Source organism: Rhinoraja longicauda, chromosome 8 (genome assembly GCF_053455715.1).
Source record: "Rhinoraja longicauda isolate Sanriku21f chromosome 8, sRhiLon1.1, whole genome shotgun sequence".
NCBI classification, from domain to species: Eukaryota; Metazoa; Chordata; class Chondrichthyes; order Rajiformes; family Arhynchobatidae; genus Rhinoraja; species Rhinoraja longicauda.
In genome coordinates, this window is record NC_135960.1 from 64600751 (window position 1) to 64619689 (window position 18939).

General features: G+C 43.1%; 1 protein-coding gene across 1 annotated transcript in view; it reads right to left on the reverse strand.

Annotated features, from left to right (window-relative positions):
• The window catches only part of dnah7 (dynein, axonemal, heavy chain 7), a 215633-nt gene that overhangs the window by 21861 nt on the left and 174833 nt on the right, over window positions 1-18939 (reverse strand). The window contains exons 58-59 of the mRNA XM_078404574.1: window positions 17932-18117; window positions 17595-17732 (exon numbers count right to left, since the gene is read on the reverse strand). Of these exons, the coding sequence (XP_078260700.1) occupies window positions 17595-17732; window positions 17932-18117 (324 nt within the window). The remainder of the gene's footprint in view (window positions 1-17594; window positions 17733-17931; window positions 18118-18939) is intronic.

Below are 18939 nucleotides of genomic sequence, written 5' to 3' on the forward strand. Positions count from 1 at the left end.
TTTCTTGTTCGTCAATTGCTATCTAATTTTCATATTACATTTGCATAATTACAATCTGTAGCAAATGCAAAATTTCGGGCATACTCATTCCTGCAATCAACTTTAAAGAAAACTATTGTTGCAACTGTTGCAAAAGACATGGAACCAATCATTTTACTATTACAAATTAATTCTTGCATATATTTTCAATTAATCATAAACTGAAGAAGATATTTCAGGCTCACAATGAAACAGGAACTTCCCGTAACGTTTGCAAGCAGTCAAGTCAAGTTCCATTTGTCACATACACATACAAGATGTGCAGAGAAATGAAAGGTCACCCACAGGCCTAGGCTTTGCCTGTGGTTGATCCATTACCTACATCCGGCCCATTTCCCCATTTCCCTAAAACTCATCTTCCAATCCAAAAGGCCTTTCACGTTAACCAAGTGATCCTAGAAATGATCCGAGAAACGAGCTCTAAAGCTATAAGTGGCAGCAGGATTTTGTAAGGTGCAGGCTCGAAGGGCCGAATGGCCTACTCCTGCACCTATTTTCTATGTTTCTATAATCAGACAAAAAGCAGAAAAGGGAGGACAATCCCTAGTCTTGACAGGTGGCCAAACCCCATCCTCAGAATTCCCCATTTACAAAATAATCTAGGACTTTCCAAACTTCAAAAACATTTAAAAACTATTACATGTATACCAGCCAATAAAGTATGAACATTTTGAAGCAGTTTGGGAAATTAAATAACATCAACAAGGCTTGTTAATTAAAATGTTTGTACCAAATGCCCCCTTTTTAAAAAAAATGTCTAAAATTGTTGCGTTATCGTGTACCGTTTTGGATGTAGTTCAGGAACAAACAAACAAACAAATGAGAGTTTTAGTGTATAGATTTGCAAAGGCCGCAAATGCCATTGTATACGAGGCATGAAACCATATCCATTATTTAAATAGGCACATTAGTTTAACAAATTTAATTAGCTATGTCAGGGTGCCAGGGGTTATGGGGAGAGGGCAGGAGTATGGGGATAAGAGGGAAAGATAGATCAGCCATGAGTGAATGGTGGAGTAGACATGATGGGCCAAATGGCCTAATTCTGCATGAATTTAATGGTATTTGACAGATTAAAACATTTTAGAATGTCTTTCAGAGTTAAAACGTTGTATCTATTTCTCTGTTGTATAATTGTCTCTGTTTCTTTTGCTCCTGTCTTTCATGTGCAATTGATTTGCTTTTAAAGGAAGACACAAAATGCTGAAGTAACTCAGTAGTTGAGGCAGCATCTCTGGAGAACATGGATAGGTGACGTTTCAGGTTGGGACCTTTCCTGTTCAGTTAAATTACACTTTAATAGCATCCACGAAAATATCAAAACACGCAGCTCTACAGCTCCATCAGTAACATTGTGGAACTATTCAGAAAAGATAGCAGCAGAGGAAACTATTGGACCAATCAATCAACCTTCTGTTACAGCAAATGAATCATTGCACCAGCTGTCAGCTGAACTAACCAGCCAAAGCAATTCCATTTACTGTCATAAGGATAACAATTGTAACCTGCGATGTAGCCCGATTCAGAAATACATTACCCTAATCATTTTTTTCTGAAGGAATAATAAAACATACTAGACCAAGTGGACCCGTTGGGCCCAACCCTCTCCTGCATTGGTGCAGCACCCTCTCCTCCCCTCCCTCCTCCCTCCACTTACCCTCCCCCCTCCCTCCCTCCCCCCCTTCCCCCCCTCCCTCCACCCCCCTTCCTCCCTGGGAGATAGATTTATACTTTAAAAATATAACACCAATGTCAATGAAGCTTCTTCCATTAGCACCAAAGGGACAACATTGAGTAAGGTGGGCCTAAAATTGTCGCGCTATCGTGTACCGTTTTGGCTGTAGTTCAGGAACAAACAAACAAACAAACGAGTTTTAGTATATAGACGACTATTTTCATAAAATAAGTCAGAATTTGATGTGTCTTATTTCTTGTTCGTCAATTGCTATCTAATTTTCATATTACATTTGCATAATTACAATCTGTAGCAAATGCAAAATTTCGGGCATACTCATTCCTGCAATCAACTTTAAAGAAAACTATTGTTGCAACTGTTGCAAAAGACATGGAACCAATCATTTTACTATTACAAATTAATTCTTGCATATATTTTCAATTAATCATAAACTGAAGAAGATATTTCAGGCTCACAATGAAACAGGAACTTCCCGTAACGTTTGCAAGCAGTCAAGTCAAGTTCCATTTGTCACATACACATACAAGATGTGCAGAGAAATGAAAGGTCACCCACAGGCCTAGGCTTTGCCTGTGGTTGATCCATTACCTACATCCGGCCCATTTCCCCATTTCCCTAAAACTCATCTTCCAATCCAAAAGGCCTTTCACGTTAACCAAGTGATCCTAGAAATGATCCGAGAAACGAGCTCTAAAGCTATAAGTGGCAGCAGGATTTTGTAAGGTGCAGGCTCGAAGGGCCGAATGGCCTACTCCTGCACCTATTTTCTATGTTTCTATAATCAGACAAAAAGCAGAAAAGGGAGGACAATCCCTAGTCTTGACAGGTGGCCAAACCCCATCCTCAGAATTCCCCATTTACAAAATAATCTAGGACTTTCCAAACTTCAAAAACATTTAAAAACTATTACATGTATACCAGCCAATAAAGTATGAACATTTTGAAGCAGTTTGGGAAATTAAATAACATCAACAAGGCTTGTTAATTAAAATGTTTGTACCAAATGCCCCCTTTTTAAAAAAAATGTCTAAAATTGTTGCGTTATCGTGTACCGTTTTGGATGTAGTTCAGGAACAAACAAACAAACAAATGAGAGGTTTAGTGTATAGATTTGCAAAGGCCGCAAATGCCATTGTATACGAGGCATGAAACCATATCCATTATTTAAATAGGCACATTAGTTTAACAAATTTAATTAGCTATGTCAGGGTGCCAGGGGTTATGGGGAGAGGGCAGGAGTATGGGGATAAGAGGGAAAGATAGATCAGCCATGAGTGAATGGTGGAGTAGACATGATGGGCCAAATGGCCTAATTCTGCATGAATTTAATGGTATTTGACAGATTAAAACATTTTAGAATGTCTTTCAGAGTTAAAACGTTGTATCTATTTCTCTGTTGTATAATTGTCTCTGTTTCTTTTGCTCCTGTCTTTCATGTGCAATTGATTTGCTTTTAAAGGAAGACACAAAATGCTGAAGTAACTCAGTAGTTGAGGCAGCATCTCTGGAGAACATGGATAGGTGACGTTTCAGGTTGGGACCTTTCCTGTTCAGTTAAATTACACTTTAATAGCATCCACGAAAATATCAAAACACGCAGCTCTACAGCTCCATCAGTAACATTGTGGAACTATTCAGAAAAGATAGCAGCAGAGGAAACTATTGGACCAATCAATCAACCTTCTGTTACAGCAAATGAATCATTGCACCAGCTGTCAGCTGAACTAACCAGCCAAAGCAATTCCATTTACTGTCATAAGGATAACAATTGTAACCTGCGATGTAGCCCGATTCAGAAATACATTACCCTAATCATTTTTTTCTGAAGGAATAATAAAACATACTAGACCAAGTGGACCCGTTGGGCCCAACCCTCTCCTGCATTGGTGCAGCACCCTCTCCTCCCCTCCCTCCTCCCTCCACTTACCCTCCCACCTCCCTCCCTCCCCCCCTTCCCCCCCTCCCTCCTTCCTCCCTGGGAGATAGATTTATACTTTAAAAATATAACACCAATGTCAATGAAGCTTCTTCCATTAGCACCAAAGGGACAACATTGAGTAAGGTGGGCCTAAAATTGTCGCGCTATCGTGTACCGTTTTGGCTGTAGTTCAGGAACAAACAAACAAACAAACGAGTTTTAGTATATAGACGACTATTTTCATAAAATAAGTCAGAATTTGATGTGTCTTATTTCTTGTTCGTCAATTGCTATCTAATTTTCATATTACATTTGCATAATTACAATCTGTAGCAAATGCAAAATTTCGGGCATACTCATTCCTGCAATCAACTTTAAAGAAAACTATTGTTGCAACTGTTGCAAAAGACATGGAACCAATCATTTTACTATTACAAATTAATTAAAATGTTTGTACCAAATGCCCCCTTTTTAAAAAAAATGTCTTCCTCCCAAACTATTCCAATATTAATAAGCTCACAGATCTTGCACCAGGTCTCATCTTGAGCAAAATCTTAAAGAATGTTTCCCTTTGCAAACACTGGGTCATATTAACAAGCTGCTGCCCTGCCAATGGACTACATGTCACGTCTTGCAGAGGAGAACAACATGGTCATCTAGTTGGGAGGAGTTGGCTGCGCCTAACGGCTGCGGCTCTCTGGCAGTCTGTTTGTCTTTTTTTCTTTTTTTTTGTTTGTGTCGGTGTTGGGATGGTTTTTGTTTCTGTTTTTGGCTGTGTATGTGTGGTGGGGGTGTGGGGTGGGGTGGGGGGCGGGGGGAAACCTTTCTTTTATTAGGTCTCTTCCCCGGGGCGCAGCTCGCCCGCGGGGCCTTCCATCGCCCGGCGCTGTTCGGCTGCGGGCCTTAACATCGCCGGCGCAGCTCGGCCGCGGGACGTTTCAGTGCCCGGTGCGGCTCGGTCGCGGGACGTTTCAGTGCCCGGTGCGGCTCGGCCGCGGGACGTTTCAGTGCCCGGTGCGGCTTGGCCGCTGGACTTAACATCGCCCGGTGTGGCCGCGGGACGTTTCAGTGCCCGGTGCGGCTTGGCCGCTGGACTTAACATCGTCAGCGCTGTTCGGCCGCGGGACGTTTCAGTGCCCGGTGCGGCTCGGCCGCTGGACTTAACATCGCCCGGTGTGGCCGCGGGACGTTTCGGTGCCCGGGGCGGCTCGGCCGGGGGGCCTTCCATCCCCTTGCGGGGGCTGTGCGTGTCGTTTGCCTCGGTAGGGGTCGAGCTGCCTGTCCGTGGGTGCGGGGGGAAGAGAGGGGAAGTTTTGTTGCCTCCATCACAGTGAGGGGGTGTTTGGAGTCACTGTGATGGATGTTTGTGTTGGGGTCGGGTGTCCTGTGTTCTTTTCTTTTTTGCTGTGTTTTGTGTGACTGCTGAAATTTCGCTCGGTGTTGTGCCGAGTGACAATAAAGTGTTGTTATGTTATGTTATGTTATGTTATGTTATCACCAGGGCCTAGGCTGGTAGTTTTAGGACTTTGGCAAAACCTACACCTTGTCTGCACGTATGCTGAGAAATGCTGGCCATTCCATGTAGTGCTACCGGCAAAGCCCAGCAAAATCAGGGCCAATGGTATTTTCAAATATGCTCATTAGTTCATAAGATATAGGAGCAGAATTAGACCATTCGGCCCATCTAGTCTGCTCTGCCATTCGATCGTGGCTGATTAATTTTCCCCTTTCAACCCCATTCTCCTGCCTTCTCCCTGTAACCTCTGACCCCCTTGCTAATCAAGAACCTAATGTAACCCCACTTTTTAAAAAGGGAGGGAGAGAGAAAACGGGGAATTATAGACCAGTTAGCCTAACATCGGTAGTGGGGAAAATGCTAGAGTCAGTTATTAAAGATGTGATAGCATCACATTTGGAAAGTGGTGAAATCATCGGACAAAGTCAGCATGGATTTACCAAAGGCAAATCATGTCTGACGAATCTTATAGAATTTTTCGAGGATGTAACTAGTAGAGTGGATAAGGGAGAACCAGTCGATGTGTTATATCTGGACTTTCAGAAGGCCTTCGACAAGGTCCCACATAGGAGATTGGTGTACAAACTTAAAGCACACGGTATTGAGGGTTCAGTTTTGAGGTGGATAGAAAATTGGTTGGCGGACAGGAAGCAAAGAGTAGGAATAAACGGGTCCTTTTCGGAATGGCAGGCAGTGACTAGTGGGGTACCGCAAGGCTCAGTGCTGGGACCCCAGTTATTTACAGTGTATATTAATGATTTGGACGAGGGAATTGAATGCAACATCTCTAAGTTTGCGGATGACACGAAGCTGGGTGGCAATGTTAGCTGCGAGGAGGATGCTAGGAGGCTGCAGAGTGACTTGGATAGATTAGGCGAGTGGGCAAATGCATGGCAGATGCAATATAATGTGGATAAATGTGAGGTTATCCACTTTGGCGGCAAGAACAGGAAAGCAGAGTATTACCTGAATGGTGACCGATTGGGAGAAGGGGAGATGCAACGTGACCTGGGTGTCATGGTGCACCAGTCATTGAAAGCAAGCATGCAGGTGCAGCAGGCAGTGAAGAAAGCGAATGGTATGTTGGCATTCATAGCAAGAGGATTTGAGTTTAGGAGCAGGGAGGTTCTGCTGCAGTTGTACAGGGCCTTGGTGAGACCGCACCTGGAGTATTGTGTGCAGTTTTGGTCTCCTAACCTGAGGAAAGACATTCTTGCCTTAGACGGAGTACAGAGAAGGTTCACCAGATTGATCCCTGGGATGGCGGGACTTACATATGAGGAAAGACTAGATAGACTGGGCTTGTACTCGCTGGAATTTAGAAGACTGAGGGGGGATCTTATAGAAACATATAAAATTCTTAAGGGGTTGGAGAGGCTAGATGCGGGAAGATTGTTCCCGATGTTGGGGGAGTCCAGAACCAGGGGTCACAGCTTAAGGATAAGGGGGAAGTCTTTTAGGACCGAGATGAGAAAACATTTCTTCACACAGAGAGTGGTGAGTCTGTGGAATTCTCTGCCACAGAAGGTAGTTGAGGCCAGTTCATTGGCTATATTTAAGAGGGAGTTAGATGTGGCCCTTTTTGCTAAAGGGATCAGGGGGTATGGAGAGAAGGCAGGTACAGGCTACTGAGCTGGATGATCAGCCATGATCATATTGAATGGCGGTGCAGGCTCGAAGGGCCGAATGGCCTACTCCTGCACCTATTTTCTATGTTTCTATGTTTCTAACCTATCAATCTTCTCTTTAAAAACACCCAATGACTTGGCCTCCACAGTTGTCTGTGGCAATGAAATCAACAGATTCACGACCGTCCTCATCTCCATTCTAAAGGTACGTCCTTTTATTCTGAGTCTGTGCCCTCTGGCCCTAGACTCTCCCACTACTGGAAACATCCTCTCCACAGTCACTCTCTGCCTTTGATTATTTGGTATAATAATAACAGTTCACTTGCAATGAAAACTAAAAGCGTAAAATTAAATTGTTTAACTACCATTTAGGCAAATGGCCTAAAACCGATCCCCTTATCAAAATAAGTGGACTCTTGGCTCGACAAATTGAGTCCTAACTCCAGAGTATAGACACAAAATCTAGGCTAAGGCTTCAGTGCAGCACTGAGGAGCAATTCAGTGTCAGAGGGACCACCTTACAGATGAAAATAATGCAGATCAAAACAATGTATAAAACACTATGGCCAAGGATTTTCATGTTTGTGACCCACTGTACATATACGTTTCCATGCTCCATTGACCTAAATTTACCTTTTTCAAATCGAAAGACCTTTCACCCAGCCTAGCTGATCCTGGTACTGAGCAACAAGGTTCTGACTGGTGGCAAAGCTTTGCTGAAATGTATACCATCTATGAGTGTAGACTCTCCTCCAGCAAGACCATCCAAACCCATGAAATCTACCACCAGGAGAACAAGGGTACTTGGTGCATGGGATAGCAACATCTGTGAGCCCCCTGCTAAAGCACACATTCACTTGCCTTTGCAGTACGTACGTCATCATTCAATTATCATTGTTGGTTATAAACCCCGAACCTTCCTCTACAAAGGCACCAGAGGAGCACTATCACTGCAGTGGTTCAATCAGCAGCACACCAGCACCGTTTCAAGGCCAATTGCGGTTGGACTGTAAAAGCCAGCCGTACCCAGTTCTCAAAAAAACAAAATGAATTAAAAGTTCACTTCCAGTGCCATTAAATTGTAAAGCATGTTTTAGAACTTCATTTATACTATCGGATAAGTATTCTTGTCAGTGACTTATATCGCTGTGAGGATGTGACTGATTTGTGTCTGCGCTGGCATTGGAGAAAGTCCAGAGGAGGTTTACGAGAATGATCCCAGGAACAAGTGGGTTAACATATGATGAGCGTTTGTCGGCACTGGGCCCTGTACTCACTGGAGTTTAGAAGGATGAGGGGGGACCTCATTGAAACTTACCGAATAATGAAAGGCCTCGATAGAGTGGATGTGTAGAGGATGTTTCCACTAGTGGGACAGTTTAGCCCCAGAGGTCATAGCCTCAGAATTAAAGGACATTCCTTTAGGAAGATGAGGAGGAATTTCTTCAGTCAGAGGGGGTGAATCTGTGGAATTTATTGCCATAGAAGGCTGTGGAGACCAAGTCAATGGATATTTTTAAGGCAGCGATAGATAGATAGATTCTTGATTTATAGACAATAGACAATAGACAATAGGTGCAGGAGGAGGCCATTTGGCCCTTCGAGCCAGCACCACCATTCAATGTGATCATGGCTGATCATTCTCAATCAGTACCCCGTTCCTGCCTTCTCCCCATACCCCCTGACTCCGCTATCCTTAAGAGCTCTATCTAGCTCTCTCTTGAATGCATTCAGAGAATTGGCCTCCACTGCCTTCTGAGGCAGAGAATTCCACAGATTCACAACTCTCTGACTGAAAAACTTTTTTCCTCATCTCAGTTCTAAATGGCCTACCCCTTATTCTTAAACTGTGGCCCCTGTTTCTGGACTCCCCCAACATTGGGAACATGTTTCCTGCCTCTAACGTGTCCAACCCCTTAATAATCTTATACGTTTCGATAAGATCTCCTCTCATCCTTCTAAATTCCAGTGTATACAAGCCGAGTCGCTCCAGTCTTTCAACATATGATAGTCCTGCCATTCTGGGAATTAACCTAGTAAACTTATGCTGCACGCCCTCAATAGCAAGAATATCCTTCCTCAAATTTGGAGACCAAAACTGCACATAGTACTCCAGGTGCGGTCTCACTAGGGCCCTGTACAACTGCAGAAGGACCTCTTTGCTCCTATACTCAACTCCTCTTGTTATGAAGTTGTTATTTGTACGGATGCCAGGGGTTATGGGGAGATGGCAGGAGAATGGGGTTAGGAGGGAGAGATAGATCAGCCATGATTGAACGGCAGTGTAGACATGATGGGCCAAATGGCCTAATTCTGCTCCTCTCATTTATGAACTTATGAAAACACACAGAGGTTTGAGTCAAGGGAGAAAAAAATCTACAAAATAATTAACTTGCTGATAATGTTTCCAGTTGCCACAATTCATCTTCCTGTGAAGCAGTTTATTCACAAAATGCTGGAGTAACTCAGCAGGCCAGGCAGCATCTCAGGAGAGAAGGAATGGGTGACGTTTCGGGTCGAGACCCTTCTTCAGACTGATTCTCCTTTGAATTTACTCCGCCTAGCTGAGTTGGTTCTTACACATAACAACTTCTCCTTTGAATTTACTCCGCCTAGCTGAGTTGGTTCTTACACATAACAACTTCTCCTTTGAATTTAAGTCCTTCCTGTGAAGCAGTAACTTTGTGTATCAACAGCAGCTCATGATCACATGACCACATGGATGTATTCACAACAATGTACGGTGTAACGGTACTGGCCAAATGCAGCACGCAAGGAAATCAATGCAGAGCACAAATTTAACATTCGGTTAAATTAAAGTGTGGTAGGTTAATTCCATGTATAGGAAGGAACTACAGATGTTGGTTTACACCCGAAGATAGACACAAAATGCTGGAGTAACTCAGCAGGACCATCTCTGGAGTACATCCCCGCTATCATAAGGTATTTATTTCACAAAATGCTGGAGTAACTCAGCAGGTCAGGCAGCATCTCAGGAGAGAAGGAATGGGTGACGTTGTCCCTCTCTTCCCCTCCCCCTTCCCAGTTCTCCCTCTATATTCCTATCTCCACCTATATCCTTCCTTTGTCCTGCCCCTCTGACATCAGTCTGAGGAAGGGTCTCGACCCGAAACGTCACCCATTCCTTCTCTCCTGAGATGCTGCCTGACCTGCTGAGTTACTCCAGCATTTTGTGAAATAAATACTTTCGATTTGCACCAGTATCTGCAGTTATTTTCTTACACCCTCTATCATAAGGGCTATCATTATTGCACAACCTCTGTTGGCCTGGCAAAATGGATAATCCGGCAAGGCTCTGGAACCAAGGGTGCTGGAAAATCTTAAAGAAGAGGTCGACTGAGCTTATATTCACCAGAATTTAGAAGGATGAGAGGGGATCTTATAGAAACATATAAAATTCTTAAGGTATTGGACAGGGTAGATGCAGGAAAAATGTTCTGCCATTTTGGGGGAGTCCAGAACCAGGGGTCACAGTTTAAGAATAAGGGATAGGCCATTTCGGTCAGAGAGTTGTGAACCTGTGGAATTCTCTGCCACCGAAGGCAGTGGAGGACGATTCACTGGATGTTTTCAAGAGAGAGTTATATTTAGCTCTTGTCAATGGAATCAAGGGATATGGGGAAAAAGCAGGAACGGGGTACTGATTTTGGATGGTCAGCCATGATCATATTGAATGGCGGTGCTAGCTCGGGCTGAATGGCCTACTCCTGCACCTATTTTCTATGTTTCTATGAAACGTCACCCAATCCTTCTCTCCAGAGATGCTGCCTGTCCCGCTGGGTAGTTAATTTAATTTAAATTTGACATTCAAGTATAGATTTCCTTTTAAGAGGCATATATTAATACAGTGCATTTAGCGATCTTATGCATGGCTTCAACATGTGAGATACCTTGTGAGAAATCGGTAAATATATTTTATATTGCAACACGTACTCCAAACTAAATGATGAAATGATTGTTTATATACAATGCTTTTTTTTTCCCCAAGCAGAAAATGCTGAGATTTTAACATTTTCTTCAATCCATTGTTGTAATGTCTTAACATTTTTACTCTCCTTTTGCAGCATATTGCATTGTCTGCAAAGAATACAAAATACTAAATGCCTCAATGTGTATAAACAATAATAGCAGGTATTCAAGGAATATTATTTTCAGGTCATCAATTGGCTTGTTGCACTCATTTAACTAGCAGATTAATTGCTGTTAAAAAAGTGATTACAATCGAGCCATTCACAGCGTCCAAATACATGATAAGACATGCAAGGTAAAGCTGTTGACGCAATGTCCGATCAAGGATGGTCTGAGGGTCACCAAAGAGGTAGATAGTAGTTCAGCACGGCTCTCTGGTTGCGGTAGGATGATTCAGTTGCCTGATAACAGCTGGGAAGAAACTGTCTCTGAAACTGGTGGTGTGTGTTTTCACACTTCTATACCTTTTGCTTAATGGGTGAGGGGAGAAGCAGGACAGTCCTTGATTATGCTGCTGGCCTTGCCGAGGTATAAATGGAGTCAATAGAAGGTAGATTGGTTTGTGTGGTGGTCGGGGCTGCGTCCACAATTCGCTGCAGTTTCTTGCGGTCTTGGATGGAGCTGTTCCCAAACAATAGACATTAGACAATAGGTGCAGGAGTAGGCCATTCAGCCCTTCGAGCCAGCACCGCTATTCAATGTGATCATGGCTGATCATTCTCAATCAGTACCCCGTTCCTGCCTTCTCCCCATACCCCCCTGACTCCGCTATCCTTAAGAGCTCTATCTAGCTCTCTCTTGAATGCATTCAGAGAGTTGGCCTCCACTGCCTTCTGAGGCAGAGAATTCCACAGATTCCACAACTCTCTGACTGAAAAAGTTTTTCCTCATCTCAGTTCTAAATGGCCTACCCCTTATTCTTAAACTGTGGCCCCTTGTTCTGGACTCCCCCAACATTGGGAACATGTTTCCTGCCTCTAACGTGTCCAACCCCTTAATAATCTTATATGTTTCAATAAGATCCCCTCTCATCCTTCTGAATTCCAGTGTGGCACATCCCGATAAAATGGCTGATAAAACGCTAAAGAGCCAATGTAACCTCTGTTTATCATCTGACTTAAAGACAGTGCCTGTGACAATCCTCAACCCTCTCTTTATTGCACTGCCAGAACTAGGTCATGACTATTATACCCAAGCCTCTGGAGTAGTTCTTGATTCCCAGCCCTTTGACTCAGAGCACCAGATTAAATTGGCACTTAACTTCAATTTAGCCTGAGCTGGATGCACTGCAGAAACAGCTCTGCAGAAGGGGAAACTTGACAGGGACGTCAGATTAGTTTACCAGTTTAATTCTGAATCCGATCGGCAAAACTCCAATTTTAAATTGCAGGTGACAAAGGCACCTAAGCTGATCTAATGGTTTCATCCATAAAATACAAGTTGATGATATAAATGGAGCTCAATGATCTATTTTAATGTGTCGCCTGAACAGAAGGGATGTGCCTTCAACAGAACCAGTAAGTAAATCAGTATTTGTTACTATTTTCTGCTGGCATGGCATTAGAGGTGTGCTCATCCATGTCAATAAGAGAATCCTAGGTCTCACGTGCCTAAAACTACTCCCTTCCAAGGTAGTACGCAGGACTATATTCCATCATCTATAGGTGCACAAACTCTCAGTGTTACAGGTTGATTGTGCACATATGTCTACTTCGTTTTTCTGAATAGCATTGAGGAGATTAATATCACTGCTTGCCTCATTCGTTTCCTCTCTCCCCGACTAAAATTTATTTTACAGCCATTCATTTTGTACAGTGGAGACAAGATTTTAACCACCAGGCAGGCACCCATTTATTAATAAGCAACCAGGCTCTTTGATCAGCTCACTGGCATGAGGCTTGCTAAGGAACCTTAAATATTAGAAGCTCCACTCTTCCCCTGAACAGATAGGCTATTTACTTGTAGAAACAAGAAACCACAGATGCCGGTTTACCAAGGACTCAAAATGTTGGAGTGACTTAGCAGGTCAGGCAGCGTCCCTGGATAACATGGACAGGCGACAATTCAGGTCAGCAGTCTTCTTCTTTCTATAAAAAGATCCTGACCTAAAATGTCACTTATCTATGTTCTTCAGGGATGTTGCCCGCTCAACCCGCTGAGTTGCTCCAGCATTTTGTGTCTTTCCTAGGCTATTGGGGACGACACGATGGCGCAGCGGTAGAGTTGCTGCCTTACAGCGCCACAGACCCGGGTTCGATCCTGACCACGGGTGCTTATCTGTACGTTCTCCCCATGAACCGCAATGGGTTTTCTCAGTGTTCCGGTTTCCCCCCATACACAGATGTACAGGTTTATAGGTTAATTGGCTTGGTAAAAGTGTAAATTATCCCTATTGTGCGTGGGATAGTGTTAGTGTGCGAGGATCACTGGTCGGTGCGATTCAGTGGGCCGAAGGGCCTGTTTCCACGCTGCATCTCTACACGAAACGAAACTAAATTTGCTTACTGCTTTCGCCATGTCCGAGTTTATACCAGTCCAGCATCTTCTTTAAACTTATGTTGTTTTTCACTCTATGTTCAGCCTGATTGTATAAGTACAATTTTTTTCCATATCACCTTAGCAATGCATTTCTAAATGTTTCCTGCCCAGAGTTACAGCATTCCTGTTTATATTTAATGTTTTTTAAAAGTAAATTGCTGTCAGTTTTTTTAGAAATCATTCAGATTGTTGTTAACTACAGAGGATAAATTCCATCCTACCTGGTTGGAAAACAATAGGAGTTGTAGAACTACCAGTTTAGTAGGCCATCTGATTTATTTGACTCGTGCAAAATTGGCCCGTATTTTGTTTAGAGATAATACAGGTCCACCACCAAATTTCCAGCAACTAGTAGTCCCTCCCCTCTTTAATCCAGACAAAGTACCTCCCCCTCCCCCCCAGCAAATGTGGAGCATAGGTCGGGTAAGACGGCCAATCTCTACCTCATTGCAACATCCACGCCGATCGGCGGGTCGGATTTGCCCCCTGTGGTCAGGGCTCTGGAACTCTGGCCCAGCTGGAGCCGGCACATTCACTCCCATCGGCAACTACTGCGGCCAGTTGACAGGTTGAATTTGCCACTTACATAGAAACATAGAAAATAGGTGCAGGAGTAGGCCATTCGGCCCTTCGAGCCTGCACCGCCATTCAATATGATCATGGCTGATCATCCAACTCAGTACCCTGTACCTGCCTTCTCTCCATACCCCCTGATCCCTTTAGCCACAAGGGCCACATCTTACTCCCTCTTAAATATAGTCAATGAACTGGCCTCAACTACCTTCTGTGGCAGAGAATTCCACAGACTCACCACTCTCTGTGTGAAAAAAAACTTTCCCATCTCGGTCCTAAAAGACTTCCCCCTTATCCTTAAACTGTGACCCCTTGTTCTGGACTTCCCCAACACCGGGAACAATCTTCCTGCATCTAGCCTGCCCAACCCCTCAAGAATTTTGTAAGTTTCTATAAGATCCCCCCTCAGTCTTCTAAATTCCAGCGAGTACAAGCCGAGTCTATCCAGTCTTTCTTCATATGAAAGTCCTGCCATCCCAGGAATCAATCTGGTGAACCTTCTCTGTACTCCCTCTATGGCAAGAATGTCTTTCCTCAGATTAGCGGCCAGGGCTCTGCATCTCCAGCCCGGCCGGAGCTGACAGATCCATCCCCCGCTCTCGATTCCCTTTCCCCTGACTCTCTGTCTGAAGAAGGGTCTCGACCCAAAACATCACCCATTCCTTCTCCTTTTCTCCAGAGATGCTGCCTGACCCGCGGAGACACGCCAGCATTTTGTGTCTATCTTCGGTGTAAACCGGCATCTGCAGTTCCTTCCCACTCAGATCCATTCCCATGGCCGACTTTGCGGGTCGGTATCTGGGCCCCACAAGACAGTGACCTCTGTACCTTCAGCAAAATAAATATTCCAGACCTTCAGTACCTTGACCTTCAGCAAAATAGATATTCCAGAAAGGGTCCTAATAATGCAAAAAGGCAATTGAGCACAGCCATTGCCCCTGAATCACCACCCACCAGTCATGCACTTCCATGCTTATCTCGACTGTACAAAGATGTTTTATCACTGGACTTTCAGCCACAAAAGTCTGGCAATATTTGAATGCCTTGCACACCGTGGTATAGAAGCTCTTCCCTTGAAACACCTTTGACAGAAGCTGCAGGTGGAGGGGATGGTGGGGGGAACATTGCCATCTGACATAGCTGTCATTGATATTAAATTTCTAAATATTTTTGAGTCAGAGATATTGAAAAATGATTAAAAAAATTAAAAGAAAATAGAGATTACAAATTAGCTACTTAAAATTTGTAAAGTGCTTTAAATAAATAAAAGCATTAAACTGAAGCAGAATTATTTATTTTAGAAAAATACTTTATTTTGTCTGTGCCAAAAGAAACCCGTTCATATCAATAGGTTCCTGCCACCACAGGAATCCAGCAGCAAGACACGAGGTTCAAGCAACCTCCACAAATGTGACATAAGGTCATAAGTGATAAGAGTAGAATTAGGCCATTCGGCCCATCAAGTCTACACCGCCATGCAATCATGGCTGATCTATCTCTCCCTCCTAACCCCATTTTCCTGCATTCTCCCCTGACACCTGTACTAATCAAGAATCTATCTATTGCTGCCTTACAAATATCAATAGACAATAGGTGCAGGAGGAGGCCATTCGGCCCTTCGAGCCAGCACCGCCATTCAATGTGATCGTGGCTGATCATTCTCAATCAGTACCCCGTTCCTGCCTTCTCCCCATACCCCCTGACTCCGCTATCCTTAAGAGCTCTATCCAGCTCTCTCTTGAATGCATTCAGAGAATTGGCCTCCACTGCCTTCTGAGGCAGAGAATTCCACAGATTCATAACTCTCTGACTGAAAAAGTTTTTCCTCATCTCAGTTCTAAATGGCCTACCCCTTATTAACTGTGGCCCTTTGTTCTGGACTCCCCCAACATTGGGAACATGTTTCCTGCCTCTAACGTGTCCAACCCCTTAATAATCTTATACGTTTCGATAAGATCTCCTCTCATCCTTCTAAATTCCAGTGTATACAATCCATTGGCCTGGCCTCCACAGCCTTCTGTGGCAAAGAATTCCACAGATTCACCGCCCTCTGACTAAAGAATGTGTCGTCAACAAGCGCTAGACACACAGCAACTGCTCACCATCCCAAGATTTGCTTCTCGTTGGATGGCGATTCCTTGCAGAATCACCTGCCACGGCCAGCACAAATCAGCCTGTAGTTGTGTTCTTCCGTGAGTGTCGACTGTATTTTTCCGTGAGTATTTTCGACTGTCAGGTAATGCGCATGCGTAATGACTGGATGTGTACAGTCAGTGGATGTGAATGATCAATCCCATCTATCCCATCTCTCCTCAGACCTGGAAAGTTCTAATTGGACACAGCGCGAGTGCTTCATCTTCATAGATAAACCATTATTTCATTTAATTTATTAATCAAATGTATTAATGCTTTTAAGATTGAGATAATGGACAGAAAGGGATTAGTAACTACCTGTATGTGATAGTCCAGAGGAGGTTGTAATTAAACCTATATTACGAGTATAAAGTATTCATTGTTTGTGCTTGATGGTAATTTTGTTCTGCTGCATCCAAGACCTGTATCAGGAGCAAGTTATTTGCTATTCTTCCTGTATTTCCCACAACACTGAATATTTAATATAAGCTATCAGGACCTAAATTTGTAGAGAATCTCATGAAAATTACGAAGCAGACTTATGTGTAAAACAAGTCAATATGTCTTATTGTAACATTGAGAAAGCTACCTGGAATAACATAGGTGAAGGTTTGAACAAGGTAAGCAATCTGCCGAGTTAAACTCGCATCTGAATCAGAAAGGAGATGACGAGGCCAGAGACATTTAGATGTAAAGACCTGGGTTTAAATGGATTCACCAGGCTGCATGTACATAGGATACGAACACAGCGTAATGCAATTAAGTCAGAGCTGAACCAAGTACCAGGAGCAAGCCACTTCGCATGCAGGGGAGAAAGAGAGTCCAGACCCAGCAGTCCACTCCTGACCCCACACCACCATCACCCAACAACAACAAATAAATACAAATTGACGTTTTCTGGGCTTTTTAGCTTATTCCCTTCATGAAACACATCAGACATGCTCAGCACACTTTCCATTTTTTTTCCTTTTAAAAATATGTCATTCAGACCAACATATGCAATTGGTCACTCAGTGGCTGATAATTGAAGTCAGCTACCAACCCTATTTTGAGGAAGTTGTCATTCCAGTAACACCAACTTAGACAAGTCATTATCAACCCCTGCTTTTCTGCAAATCATATATTCTCTTGGTCTTTCATTTGACTTTGAACTAATATGACAAAAAAAAACATCTCCATTATGTATAATAGATATGGTTTTAAAATGAACAGTTGTCGTATACCTTAGTCATGCATGTCTAAAATCATTTAGTACATGATTTCATCTAGATGGTCATTTATAAGACCAACTGACACCATAAGCTAGAGTAACTCAGCAGGTCAGGCAACATCTCTTGAGAGAAGGGAGGGTGACGTTTCGGGTCGAGACCTTTCATTCCGAAACGTCACCCATTCCTTCTCTCCAGAGATGCTGCCTTTTACTCCAGCCTTTTTGGCTTAAACCAGCATCTGCAGTTCCTTCATACACAACTAAATTCCAATATACTTCCAACATGCTGCTCAGCTCAAGTCTTTAACCGGTATACCCCCTTTTATTCAAACTATAACAAACATCAGAAATACCTCAGTAAGTAGGATGCTGTTAAACAGATTCTGGGTCTCGGATTGATCTTTGGTGATATCTGCATTAGTGTGCATTCCAAAGATTTCTGGAGTCGGGTTCAGAGGAAAGGTCTTCGTATATTCAATATAGGTGATATACTGTAAGGAGATTAACAGTTTTATTCGATGGCTACATTTCAGTGCAACTTTTACTTTTTACCGCCATAATTTAAATCGTTAATCTTCCAAAAAGCCCAAAAGGAAAGCAAACAACAGATAGGAATATTTTTGTCAAAACTGTATTGATATTAGTGTTTTCAATCGCATTCTATCCATCAACAATGCAGATTTACTTTACCTCTCCTTCTGCAGGTGGATAATAAATTCCACTCGGATCAAATGTGTATTTTGGATTTTCAGTCATTTCTTTGTTGTAGAATTTATTAAGGATTGACCGTAGAGTGCGGCGGTCCCAGTCATCCGTCACTCTGCCACCGTAGTTACATTCACCTGTCATGTATCGTAAAGCATCAAGGGGGACTTCCTGAATAAATAAACACATGCAGCTGAACCCACTGTCACAAAACCGATCATGACAAATCAATATTTACAACACCACTCCTTTTCAATACTTTTTTTGCTGTACATTCCTGATCGCAAATGATTTAAAAAATTGAGGGATTATGCAAAAGTCCACTCCATAAGAATTGATAATGTGCTTACCCAATATATTTTATATCATTGACAAGTTTTCAAAGTAGCTTGGATAATAGATTACAAAGAAAACTGAAATTTTGAGAGCCAAGGCAATTCGACTAATTGGAAGAAGGTAGTTTCACACAATACTGCTTTGTGCCACTTCTCTTTAATCAAAGAAGATGAACCACCTTCGAAAGTAATCAAAATTATGTATCACTGGCTCATTTCCTTTCTCCAATTAATTAAATTCTCATCACTTTGTATAGCAGTGGTCGATTATACCTTGCATGTATTCTGAAGGCATGACAATATGGATGCGTTTGGTCTTTGGTGGTTAACTGACTGGAAAATTATATTGAGATTATAATTCCTTGAATCCACCTCGGAACCATAGAAGCTGGCTGAAAAAGATCGCTCATATCATCAAAGGCCCCTATGCTCTCATCTCTCATCTACCATCGGGAAGAGGGTACAGGGGTCTGAGAAGTGTTACCTCCAGGTTCAAGAACAGCCACACAACCCTAACTGCAACCCTACCTCAGCAACGAATCACTATGGATTTGTATAGGTTGCGTTAGATTTAGATTTAGAGATACAGCGCGGAAACTGGCCCTTCGGCCCACCGGGTCCGCGCCGCCCAGCGATCCCCGCACATCAACACTATCCT